Here is a 10,751-nt window from a genome sequence, read left to right on the forward strand (position 1 = left end):
TTCCCAAGTCTTCGTCCGCAAAGCCAAGCCATGACATTTATTTTCCATCCAAAGTCTTTGGTCCCTGCTGTAAATCTGTCCAATAATCTCTCTCTCTGATACAGACAAAATCTTTTTTAAGGTTTCTTTTTTTTTCCACCCTGCTGTGAAACATGAAGGCCCTAACATTAAAGTTGTCAGACATTCAAGTAAAAAAAAAAAAACCAATAGGAAGGTGCTTAGCCAAAATGCGAACATAGTCCACATATTCAGTCAGCAAGAGATTAACCAAATAGGAAACAAAGAACAACTTTTTCTTGAAGAAAGCTCCAGACATCAGTCACACCTCGCATTCAGGCTTTCCCCTTGGCTCCCACATGAACCAAAGGCACACAGAGGATCACCTGCCAAAGACCACCAGCTCCTTCGCATGCTGGTGCACCCGGCCAAGAAGCTGGATCTGCCAACCCATGCAGGTGACCCATGCTTTCCCTGTCAGGCTGCTGCGGGGATGAGTTCAAGGTTGGCTGTCTCAACACTATGTTCAGGAGTCTCAAAATACTCTAAACATGGTGAGAGAACAGAGTGCCCTTTCTGAGCTAGAATTTGATTTTAGGTGAACCTCTACAAAAACGAAGACACCAAGCTGACTAGAAGCACAAACAGGGCATGCTCAGTCTCAAAAACACTCTCACCTGCCCTACTTCTTCCTCCTTTCCCCAGACTCCCAAAGGAAGTAATTTATTGATGACTCACTCCAGAACTGCCAGAGAAAAGCATGGACATGAGTGTTAAACACACAAACAAGGATTTGTAGGGCTGTAGCATAAAGGAAATAAAATGTCTTCGACTTCAACTTCCAAAGTTCTGTTGCCAGACAGATCCATAATTAAACCATTTGCATAACACATAAAACAACTGAAGGTTGCCAAGTTTTTCAGTAACTGCTTATTCTCATTCATACAAAATGCTAATGAGATGTTTTGGCTAAAATGTTACATAATACTCTTGTAAAACTATTCCAAAATCTAAATTTAGAGTTGATTGCTACAATGCTACAGATGCTGCAAAATGATTAAGGGACCCTCTCATATTGTTTCATCATTATTTATTAAAACTTTTTTAAAATTGCACCAACAGTAGAACTTAGACAGTTTCTACGTATCTCTGCCTCTACTCAGTTTTTGTTCACACTGAGCAGAAGCTTATTCTACAGGTAATAGGAATGACTGGCTTCTAGAAACTATATTGAACAATCCTTTTTTCTGTCATGGCAGAAGACTGTAAAATTGTACTCACAGCAATTTAACTTAAGAATGAATTTTTGCTCGTCTTACCAATATACCGGTGAAGAATCCTTTTTGGTTTAGGGTAAGAATTTTTAAATCTTCCACTTTAACCTGGTATTTGAATTTATTTGAAAGCATGTAACTTACCAGCTGCCCTAGGACCAAATTTGGTCTCAGTGCCAGCGCAAGGCAATATTCCCCTGCAAGGGCGGACCTTGCGAGAGCAGTAAATGCGTGGGCCCAATGGTGAGGAGTAAGTGGAGAAGCTGTGAGGTGGCACAGTTATGGTTTCCATTCCCATCTCCCTGATGGGACAAAACCTCAACAAGCCCAGGACCGTGACTCACAATAACGGATGCATCTCTCGGGAAGCACACGGAAAATATGACGGGTGTTCTCCCAGGCCCGATTGCTGCGCACCGCTGCTTACAACAGCTCGTGCAGATGTAGCCCAGCACAACTAACACTGCCGAGGTTTTCTCATGGCTTATATTGTGTTTTAATATCATGACTTGCTTGAGGTAAAGTTCAACCATTGTCCACTTAGCAAACTCATCTCTCTGACCTAGAGGTTTCACCTATTTGATGGAACAGGTTTGAATGGGTTATAAAAGGAGGTAGAATATAGCCTCAAAGTGGGATATCTGAAATCAGCCCTGTCAAAATTTCAGGAAAGTAGAGTCAAATCAAAAACTGTTCAATCTCAAGTAAGTCTGATATTAAAACATGGGGAACAATAATGAAATTAAAACCTAGCACCTACCCACTTCCGCCAAAGTTTTGATACATGACTCCACTGAGGCTTTCTGCGTTGGGTTTGGCCAGGTACAGTTGTAAATTCTAAAAGCAGACTGCAGCAGCTGAATAAAAACAGGCTGGTGTGTCTGAGAACAAAGAGAGAAACATTAAATTTTACCCTTTAGAATCTCATCACGGCTGCCCTAGGGTTTGACACAGCCATGTGGCAAGGGGTTTTTAAGCTTGTAGACTCCATGAAATTCCTCTTTGCTCTTCAGGACTGGAGGGAACAGAAATCAATGCTGCACCTCTAAAAAGGCCAAATCATACAATTTTTCCTCAGATTGCCACCAATATCTAGGAAATACAGTACAGAGCAGAAGGAGTGAAGAGTCTTCCCAGTTCTCAGGTATGTGCCCTTTCTGTCATAGGACACATGTTTCTCATACAAATATAGACAATTATTCTGCAAGGATACCACCCCCCCTCCAATGAATTCACAAGAGGCAGGAGTAAACCTGACTGTATTGAGCTGTTTACTGGTTCAGAGCTATAAGTGCTAAAAATAAAGAGTAAATGTTTTAAAGAGGAATTAAGCTGCTAGCCAGAGGCATGCAAGGGCCCAGGGAAATTAAAGGAGGATGTAAAGATACAGCATTCCTATCTGGGTAGCAGAAGGAATCTCAGTAACAGCCTGTATTACCGATGTGTCTGTGTCTCTTTTCCGTACCTGGAGGCTGGTGCTGTTATCTGAAAATGGTGAATTGAAGAAGCCACTCACAATGTTCATTACAGGCTCAGTGACATATTTCTCCAGAGATGTATCTGCGTGTTTGCGGTCCATGGTTGTGTTACAAACCTACAGGGAAGAAGGAGGAAACAATGAGATTTAATTCTTTTAAATAAGGAACTTTTATTATTCTGTATTTATTACAACATGTAATATTTCTTCTTAATGCAAAATTGAATGATTTTTATACATGATCTATCAGAGATAACTATCTTAGAGTCCAAGCTGTATTTGTGACAGCTTATCTTTCTTCTTGGAGGTCCACGTTGTCTTTTCAATACCCTTCTTTCCTGAACTAGCTCTTTTCGGTTGGCCATCCGTTCTTTCCCACATCATCAGAAAAGATCCCCTAAACCAGCACACTGCACGCCACTTACACACTTAGACAGATTCAAGAAGAAAGCCAGCCTTGCCTCCCAGCAGGGCTGGCTGCAAGAGGCTTTAGAGACAGATGAGACATAAACACCTTAGATTAAAAAGATTCCATTTAACATTTCACTTCTCTCTACAATCAGTCACCAGAAGTAGGTGGCAAAGGTGAAGATCATTTGCAGGAAAAGTGTTAAAAAAAAAAAAAGAAACTGCATAGTCAACACCAACAACATTTAGGACTGTAAACTGTGAAACAGGCAGCATTACTGAGGAAAACCACATGAGGAAAATAGGGAAGACAAGTTAAAAACAATGAAAGAAGAGACTGGATGGTACTGGGACAACGCTGGAGCACAGAAGGATGATTAAACAGTGACAGGATGTGGGAAGATTTGTACAGAAGATTCCTGAAGACACTCTTTGGTACTACACTAAAAGTTTGTTGCTGCGTAATGACGTCATGCGTAAGGAAAAGACAAAATCAGTGGGGTGGATCGCATCTTTCAGTATTTTTTTAATTTCTTTTCAACATTTGTGAACATCTCTAGAGTCATGTTGGTTTTGCATATGTCAGTGTAAACAGTACTAGAAGGAGTCTACAGATGGCCAAACATGGTGAGAAAGGCAAGACTGGACAAATAAGGAGTAGAAACTATAGGCATGTACCTCTCAATAGTCTTTAAATGAGCAGTTCTAGCCATGTTTAACAAGAAACGAAAGGCAAAGCTGTTCTCTCTTTCACCTATGCAAACCACACACTACTGTAATGTTCTAGGGAATCCACACAAGAGCAGAATTTATTCTATATATAAACTTCTAGGGTAGCCTTCGCATTACTATCCGACTATTTAACACACCTGAGTGTACACACCATTACATCACTTTACGAACAGGGGACTGAAGTTCAGAGAAACTGAGTGAATTGTTTAAGGTCACAGAGAAAAGTTGGTGGCAGAAGCAGGAAGATAATCCACAGCACCTGAATCTGACACAGGGCAAAAATGCTCTCTAATTACACCCTGCCACTGTCACACTTGGACACTACCAGACAGCAATTCCACCGGGAGTGTTTTAAGGAAGGTTAGTGACGTGACATCCAAGAGCACCCACGTTCAGCTGAAGGTAAAGTTCATGGGAACACAAAAGCATTTTGAGTATAACACATAAACATTGTCATACTGAAGGCAGAGAAATAACCGAAGATAACTTGACACCTACAGTAATGAGGCACCTTGAGGAGCTTTGCTTGTCTGCTGTTCTAAAATGTGTCAGACAAACAAGTCATGCCCCCACATAGTGCATTTTTTTATCACCCCAAGAAAGGAAAGATTTTGGTCAGAGAAGCAACAGTGGCTAAACTGAAATAACAAACCCTTCAGCCCTGCAGTTCTGGGTAAAGTATGACACCACCACCACCCCCAGTCCTCAAGGGGGTAACAGATTTAGTTAACAATCAGAACTTCTTTTAAAAAGAACCACAGAACTAAAAACCTCTCGAAATTATTCTCCTTTTCATTAATCTGCATGCCAGTTTTGGCTAGAACCAGCAGCTCTGAGGCTCAGCATTTGCGATCCCAATGAGAAGACAGGGAGCTGTGCTGTGCTAGTACAGTGAACTCAGAAATAGCCAAAACTGAATTCCAAAGCTCTTTTAAGCTTTCCCCTTCACTCGTCTGAAAAGCAGAGCCATATGTGGGGATGCCACTCTGCTCCCACAGTGGTCTAAAAAATTCCCAGCACAGAAGGAATTCAGAAATCCTCTCATTTGTCCTTATCTCCGCCCTTTGGCGACTGAAAGATGTTTCCCCATGGAAGAAAAAGCCTGAAATGGAGATAAGGATTGAGAAGGCAGTGTTTAAAAACCCCTTAAGAGGGTTTCGGAGTGAAACTCACATGAATAATACTTCAAAAATTCCACAGAGAAAGCCTGGATGACTTTACAGCTGTCAGATCCTGGCTCACTCTTTAATCTGTTCAGGCTCCCGTACAGGGAAGCCTTTCCTTCAGCAGCACCCACTCTGTGTAGTACAATGCTTTAAATCACACATGGGAGAAAGTAGGCTGGCAGAAACTGTAGAAACAGGGTGTGTTTGAAAGCACAACTGCTTTTGGCAACCTGAATTTGTACGTGAGTCCGCCTCATACCTGCTTCGCAATGTATCACATTGCTGAAAGAAAATTACGGCTGGGGACTAAATATTTCCTTCCTCAATCCAGAAACAGATAAAAAAGTATATATTTTTTTTAATAAAAAAAGGAAGGAATCCAACCCGAGGATAACACTCTCCGTCTTTCATCTTAGTGCTCCCTAATAACAGACTCAGACCTAAAGCTCACAAACTCACCCACTGACAGGCATTTGTAGCAGCTAAAAGAAAAGCATTCCCCTTTCCCCAGGCAAAAGCATCTCTTTTAGCTCACTGGAACAGAGAAGATCAAAGGGCTCTTTTTCTAAATGCTCTGAAAGCTATTGTAACATCTTTCATGTGCTGACAGCATTCCAGCTGTCCTGAGAGCTACATAGCACTGGTGTATTTCCCACACAGCAGCTCCGTCTGGGCCCAGGAAACCAAATCTGAACAAATACTCTCAATAACCTGGAAGATACAGCTACCCACGGGGACCTGGCTGAAGAGCAGGACGTGCTCTTCTAACCATTAACCAGGAAATGAAAAGGACTAATTAGGCATCTCCCAAGGGCTTTGCAGGAAAGCAAACCTGCATTTTGCCATTCGGTGCCAACAGCACACGCACATGAAATACAGCACTAAGAGTAGACTCACTCTTCACCTCTAAGGCCCTGGAGTCTAATTTCTCATACGAGAAGGGTGTACGAAAACAAACTTGGTGGCCGCTAGCATCAGGTTAAGTCTACATTTGGCACAGTGCAGTTTGTCTCCAGGCTTACAAAATGAACTATGGACAAAGCCCTCTTTCTACATGTCTGCTTCTAAGCCAAGGGCAAAGAAAACCGGTCACATTCAAGGGCTAGGGAGGGTAGTCTGTCTGGACTGGGACACATGAAGAAAGGCAACCCAAAAAGGGAACGAAACATGAGAAAATGCTTCTTGGGGTAAAACCAGCAAGGTTAAAAAAAAAAAATAAGAATCCCTCTCCAAGGAGGTTTCTGATCTCGGTTTTCAAATAAGCTTGGTTTGTCCAGAAGGGCCTTCACTGTAGAACACAACCACAGGAGGTGACAGGAGGAAAACAGCAGGAAAACAAGGGTTGCAGAGGACTCATTACTGCTGAAAATGGCTACCACCAAAAAAAGAGACCTCAAACATCCACATCTTAACCTGTTCCCAGGGGAAAAAAAGGAAGAAAAACCCCAACCACTCATAAGTTCGCTGTTTCACAGGAAAATGAGCAGAGGTCAGTCCTATCAAACAGCAGGAGCCTTTGCACTCATTCTTCTTTTGGCCATAATTCATTGTATTTTTTCCCAACAGGTTTCAAAGAAATTATTATCTGGCACACTATTACTATGGGGTGAATGTCCACTGCAGGACTGATCTGAGATGCTTTTGCCTTTTATTCTTCATTTCAATAAAATGAAGTATGCAACAACTGAGAGCTTAACTTAAGGATTGCAAAACATAACGGTCCATGGACTGGGAAAAGATAGGCCAGCACTGCAACAACATGCTCTTTAACATCTCCAAAACGCTTTCCAGCATCAAGGATCAAACACGGTCCACCAGCCACCAAAAAAAAGGTGATTCTAATTCTTGAGCAGAAAGAGCAACTCCATCGGTTGGTATTAATATCAGGCTCTTATAAGAAGCACTAACCCCCTAGAAAAGGGTACGTAATGTAAGCTGTAATCATGATGTCACACTACCTTCCCCTCATGGCTCTACTACTGTATTTTATCCTTCTGTAAGTCCTAAGATTTCCCTTGTTTTCTCCCTCCAAAATACCAGGGAATGAAAGCTTAGTTCAACTTCTCACTTGATACGTAATTCAACAAGTCTTGAACCACAAAGCTCACCAAGGTCCACAGGAACCGACTGCCTCTGGTTCTAACTGTGTCATATCACTCTCAGCCTATAGTTGATATATGAACTAGTATTCAGAAGGACCACAGCGCTACACCTGCCTTCCACATCAGCAATAAGAAAGTAGTGACAGTAGAATAAACAACAGAAACAGGATGAAGCGAGATTAAGGAAAGAATACAAGCCAAAGAATTTCTTAATCCCTGATCTTCACTCTACTAACAGAGTAAAGCAAGAAGAATACAGATGTGCATTTTTTTCCCTTAGTCGCCAGAGAGACACGTAACACATACTCCCAGAAGACATATACAGACTCTCAGCCCTGAACATGCATCCCATTTATTTTTCTGGAAGAAAATAGAAAGGAACAATGCCCTTTTAGAAAGACTGCGAGTAATCAGCAGGTTAATTAATGATAAATAACATAGAAATGATTGTTAAAAAAAAACGCAAAAAACAAAACTACACCTATTCTATTGTCAGCTGTGATTAAATGTTAAAAAAAGTTCACCAAAAAAAGTTATTCCAGTTGCCACCCATGACTACACTGCAATATTTAAGATGCGTTGAAGCTTACCCTTGCCATATCAACAAGGAAGCTCTCAAATAACTTCCAAATATGGTTACTGGCATAGATTTCTTTCATCTCTACTTCAGTGTCCACATAACAGTGGTTAACAAAATTAACATAGGCGATTTTCACCTGCGGAAACAGCAAAAACACAAGCAATAAGAAATGGAATAGTACAAACCATTAATATGATGATGTCTATCTGCAAAAACACTGAACAATAAAGATGATCCTTCAAGTGCTAACAAACACTAACAACAGTAGTAATGCATATGTTTGGTACCCGAGATTTAAGGAGAAGCACGGCAACAAATGCATTCATGTACTTACTGAGAGACCACGTGAAGAAAAATGGAAAGGTTTTGCCAATGTTGTTACTGTAATGACAAAACCCCCCCAAACAAACCAATAATAAACCTGATATTTAAACGATTTTCAGACTACAAGGGCCTGGCATCAAAGCCAGGAGCTGTCAAAATGCAGGACACCCCTGCACCTGTCGGTTGACTGCTGGGGGTTGATGCATTGTGACAGGCTTGCCAAACACCAAAAAACCCAAAATTCTTTCACAGAGCTGGGACTGCAATCTGTATATCCCCGCAAACCTAATGCAGTGCTTGCATTTGGGATTTGTGTATCTCGGATGTAAACGGTGGAGAAAGCTTGTGCAGTGCTGGGACTGCAGCAACAGCAGCAAGAGAGAGCGTCTCACTCCTCTCCTGAATTACATATCTGCATGTGCGCATCATCAAAATGGATACCCAGGGCCTGGAGTGCACAGATTAAGCATAAACATAAGCAGATACACTGAAAATGTCTTGTCACAGTCAAAGGAGAAGAGATAGCTGCATATGTTTAATGCAGTCAGGAGAAAACTCACATCAGACTTCTAGATTTCACTTGTTTGGCTTTTTTTAATTACCATATGTTTAATGTTGGGAGGAAATTTTGAGCAAAACAAACATTTTTCTTTTCAAGAAAATAATCAGTTGATCACAAAGGGGGGTTTTCATGGCACAGAGGGAATCTTTGCTTCTGCACGTCCCAGTTCTGTTGATATGAGCCACATTTTTCTACCAGCTAGCCTGCAGAAACCCATCCAACTGATACATGGGGCCAAAGCCAGCTCCTCGCAAAGACTGTGAAAGGGTCTTTTGATGATATGAGGTTTGGTACCAACACTCCCCTTCGGAGCAGCATGAGGTATCACCAGTCCGACTGAGGCATAACCGAATCTGCTGAATTGTGTCTCAATATGCAGCAAATAAAGCTATTTGCTGAACTGCAATTGAATTTAATAACATGAGACGTCACCCAAAACTCCCGCTGACTTCAGCATGGACAGAATGTTACCCGTCTTTTCAGTAAGTTCAGGCAGTGGCAAAACCACTGCCTTGACAAACCACTCAGCTGAGTCTTCACAGCTACAGCCAGAAGTTACCAGAGCATTAAACTGGACAAACCCAGAAAAAGAAAACAAGCTGCCTGCTCCTAAAATCAAAGCGTAAGAGACAAGGAATTTTTCATTTAAGAAAATACCAGCTACCCTTTCTCATTGAACAAGCCTCGCACCTTTATCCTTTCCCCTTAACAACCACCACCTGTTTCCAGCCTATTTTCTGAGCAAATATTAACTTGTCAGTAAATTATAAACAACAAAACATTTTCTGAGATTCTAAAAATGCTAAGTCTGCTTACTCATGCAGTGAATCTCACCTCAGGTATGCAGTCATCGTGGGTCACCACTCTCACTATATCATCGAGCGGAAGGAGTGAATTGCACTTGATCTCTGTGTATACATTCTTGCCTTCTGTGCAAGCCGCTAGCAATTCCACTAGAGTGATATGGTATGCTAAGGATCCGCTCTCATCTGCTCGATCTCTCTCTGAAGACATCATTTGTAGCAGGACTGGAAATGATGCTCTGTCATTGTAGAATATCAACACATCTTCACCACCATTTATCAGCTAAAAGAGATATCGCAAAGTTTTAAGCATCCTGCACTGCAGTCATTTGGGGCTCGATGACCTTAAAGGTCTTTTCCAACCTATATGATTCTATCATTTTTTAACTTACTCTGTTCTTCCTTTAAGTATGCAAAGACTATCTAGCTAAAAAAACCCCAGAGATTACTGACGTGGCTTACCAAACGCACACATCAAAAGGCAAACTTGTGCTCTTATCTACCTAAGTGCAAATACGGAATAACTCACCGAGGAGCTAATGAATTTGACTTTCTATGGAGCTCTGTGTTTACCTAAGACAGTATGTCATCCTTATTATTCTGACCATTTCAACGCTTGTTTGAAGTTAGTTTATTGTCCTCACTTTATATCGTGAGGCCATGATGCATTATTATCCCTGTTTTATGGATACAGACTTGAAGTGCAGAGAGATTAAATCTTCCACGCTACCTCACAAAAAAAGCCTGGAGCACCTCCAAATTTGACTAGCCTCTTCCGTGCCCTTGCTCAGCATCAGAAACAAAAGACGATTCTTCCAAACCTAAGCAAATTTGACCCTGTCATTGGCAGTGTCATGCCAGCACTTCCACTTTTAATAGCAAAAAACTAGTGTATGTGGTAAATATTTGATTTTGCTACAAGTGCATTGCTCATCTCAAGAGGCTTCAGAGCAGGGGCTGATGCTGGCAGCCCCATCTCAGCAGGTCTCACAGAAAAGTTTTGCTCTAATCCTGTTCTGAAACCCCCCTACACCGAATATATCTACTGCCAGCACTGCTCTGGGAGCTTGAATGGAGCTCTTCCATCACTTTGCTTTTAAGCATACTGTACTCTCAGTGCAGGTGAAAGTAAGAGCCCATAAACCCTTCTCAGCACAGAATAGACCTTGGCAGCACAACAGCCATACAGCCCTAAGTATTTAGTGAAGAAGGCGTTCGCCATATCCAAGCCTGTATGCGACATGAAATCTCGGCTTCCTGAGATCACGGGTAGAAATGAAGGCTGGGGGAGCTGTTGAGAAACGGGAAAGCAGCAAGAGCAGGAAT

At 41.7% G+C, this 10,751-nt stretch overlaps 1 protein-coding gene across 1 annotated transcript in view; it reads right to left on the bottom strand.

The window, feature by feature from the left end:
- Nucleotides 1-2,031: 2,031 nt before the first annotated feature.
- LOC104491732 (inositol 1,4,5-trisphosphate receptor type 2-like) overlaps nt 2,032-10,751 on the bottom strand; it is a gene marked incomplete at its 3' end in the record, with an annotated part of 21,904 nt that continues 13,184 nt past the window's right edge. The window contains exons 8-11 of the mRNA XM_010134199.1: nt 9,457-9,708; nt 7,747-7,872; nt 2,737-2,865; nt 2,032-2,152 (exon numbers count right to left, since the gene is read on the bottom strand). Of these exons, the coding sequence (XP_010132501.1) occupies nt 2,032-2,152; nt 2,737-2,865; nt 7,747-7,872; nt 9,457-9,708 (628 nt within the window). The remainder of the gene's footprint in view (nt 2,153-2,736; nt 2,866-7,746; nt 7,873-9,456; nt 9,709-10,751) is intronic.

This window comes from Buceros rhinoceros, unplaced genomic scaffold (assembly GCF_000710305.1).
Source record: "Buceros rhinoceros silvestris isolate BGI_N320 unplaced genomic scaffold, ASM71030v1 scaffold16004, whole genome shotgun sequence".
Taxonomy (NCBI): Eukaryota; Metazoa; Chordata; class Aves; order Bucerotiformes; family Bucerotidae; genus Buceros; species Buceros rhinoceros.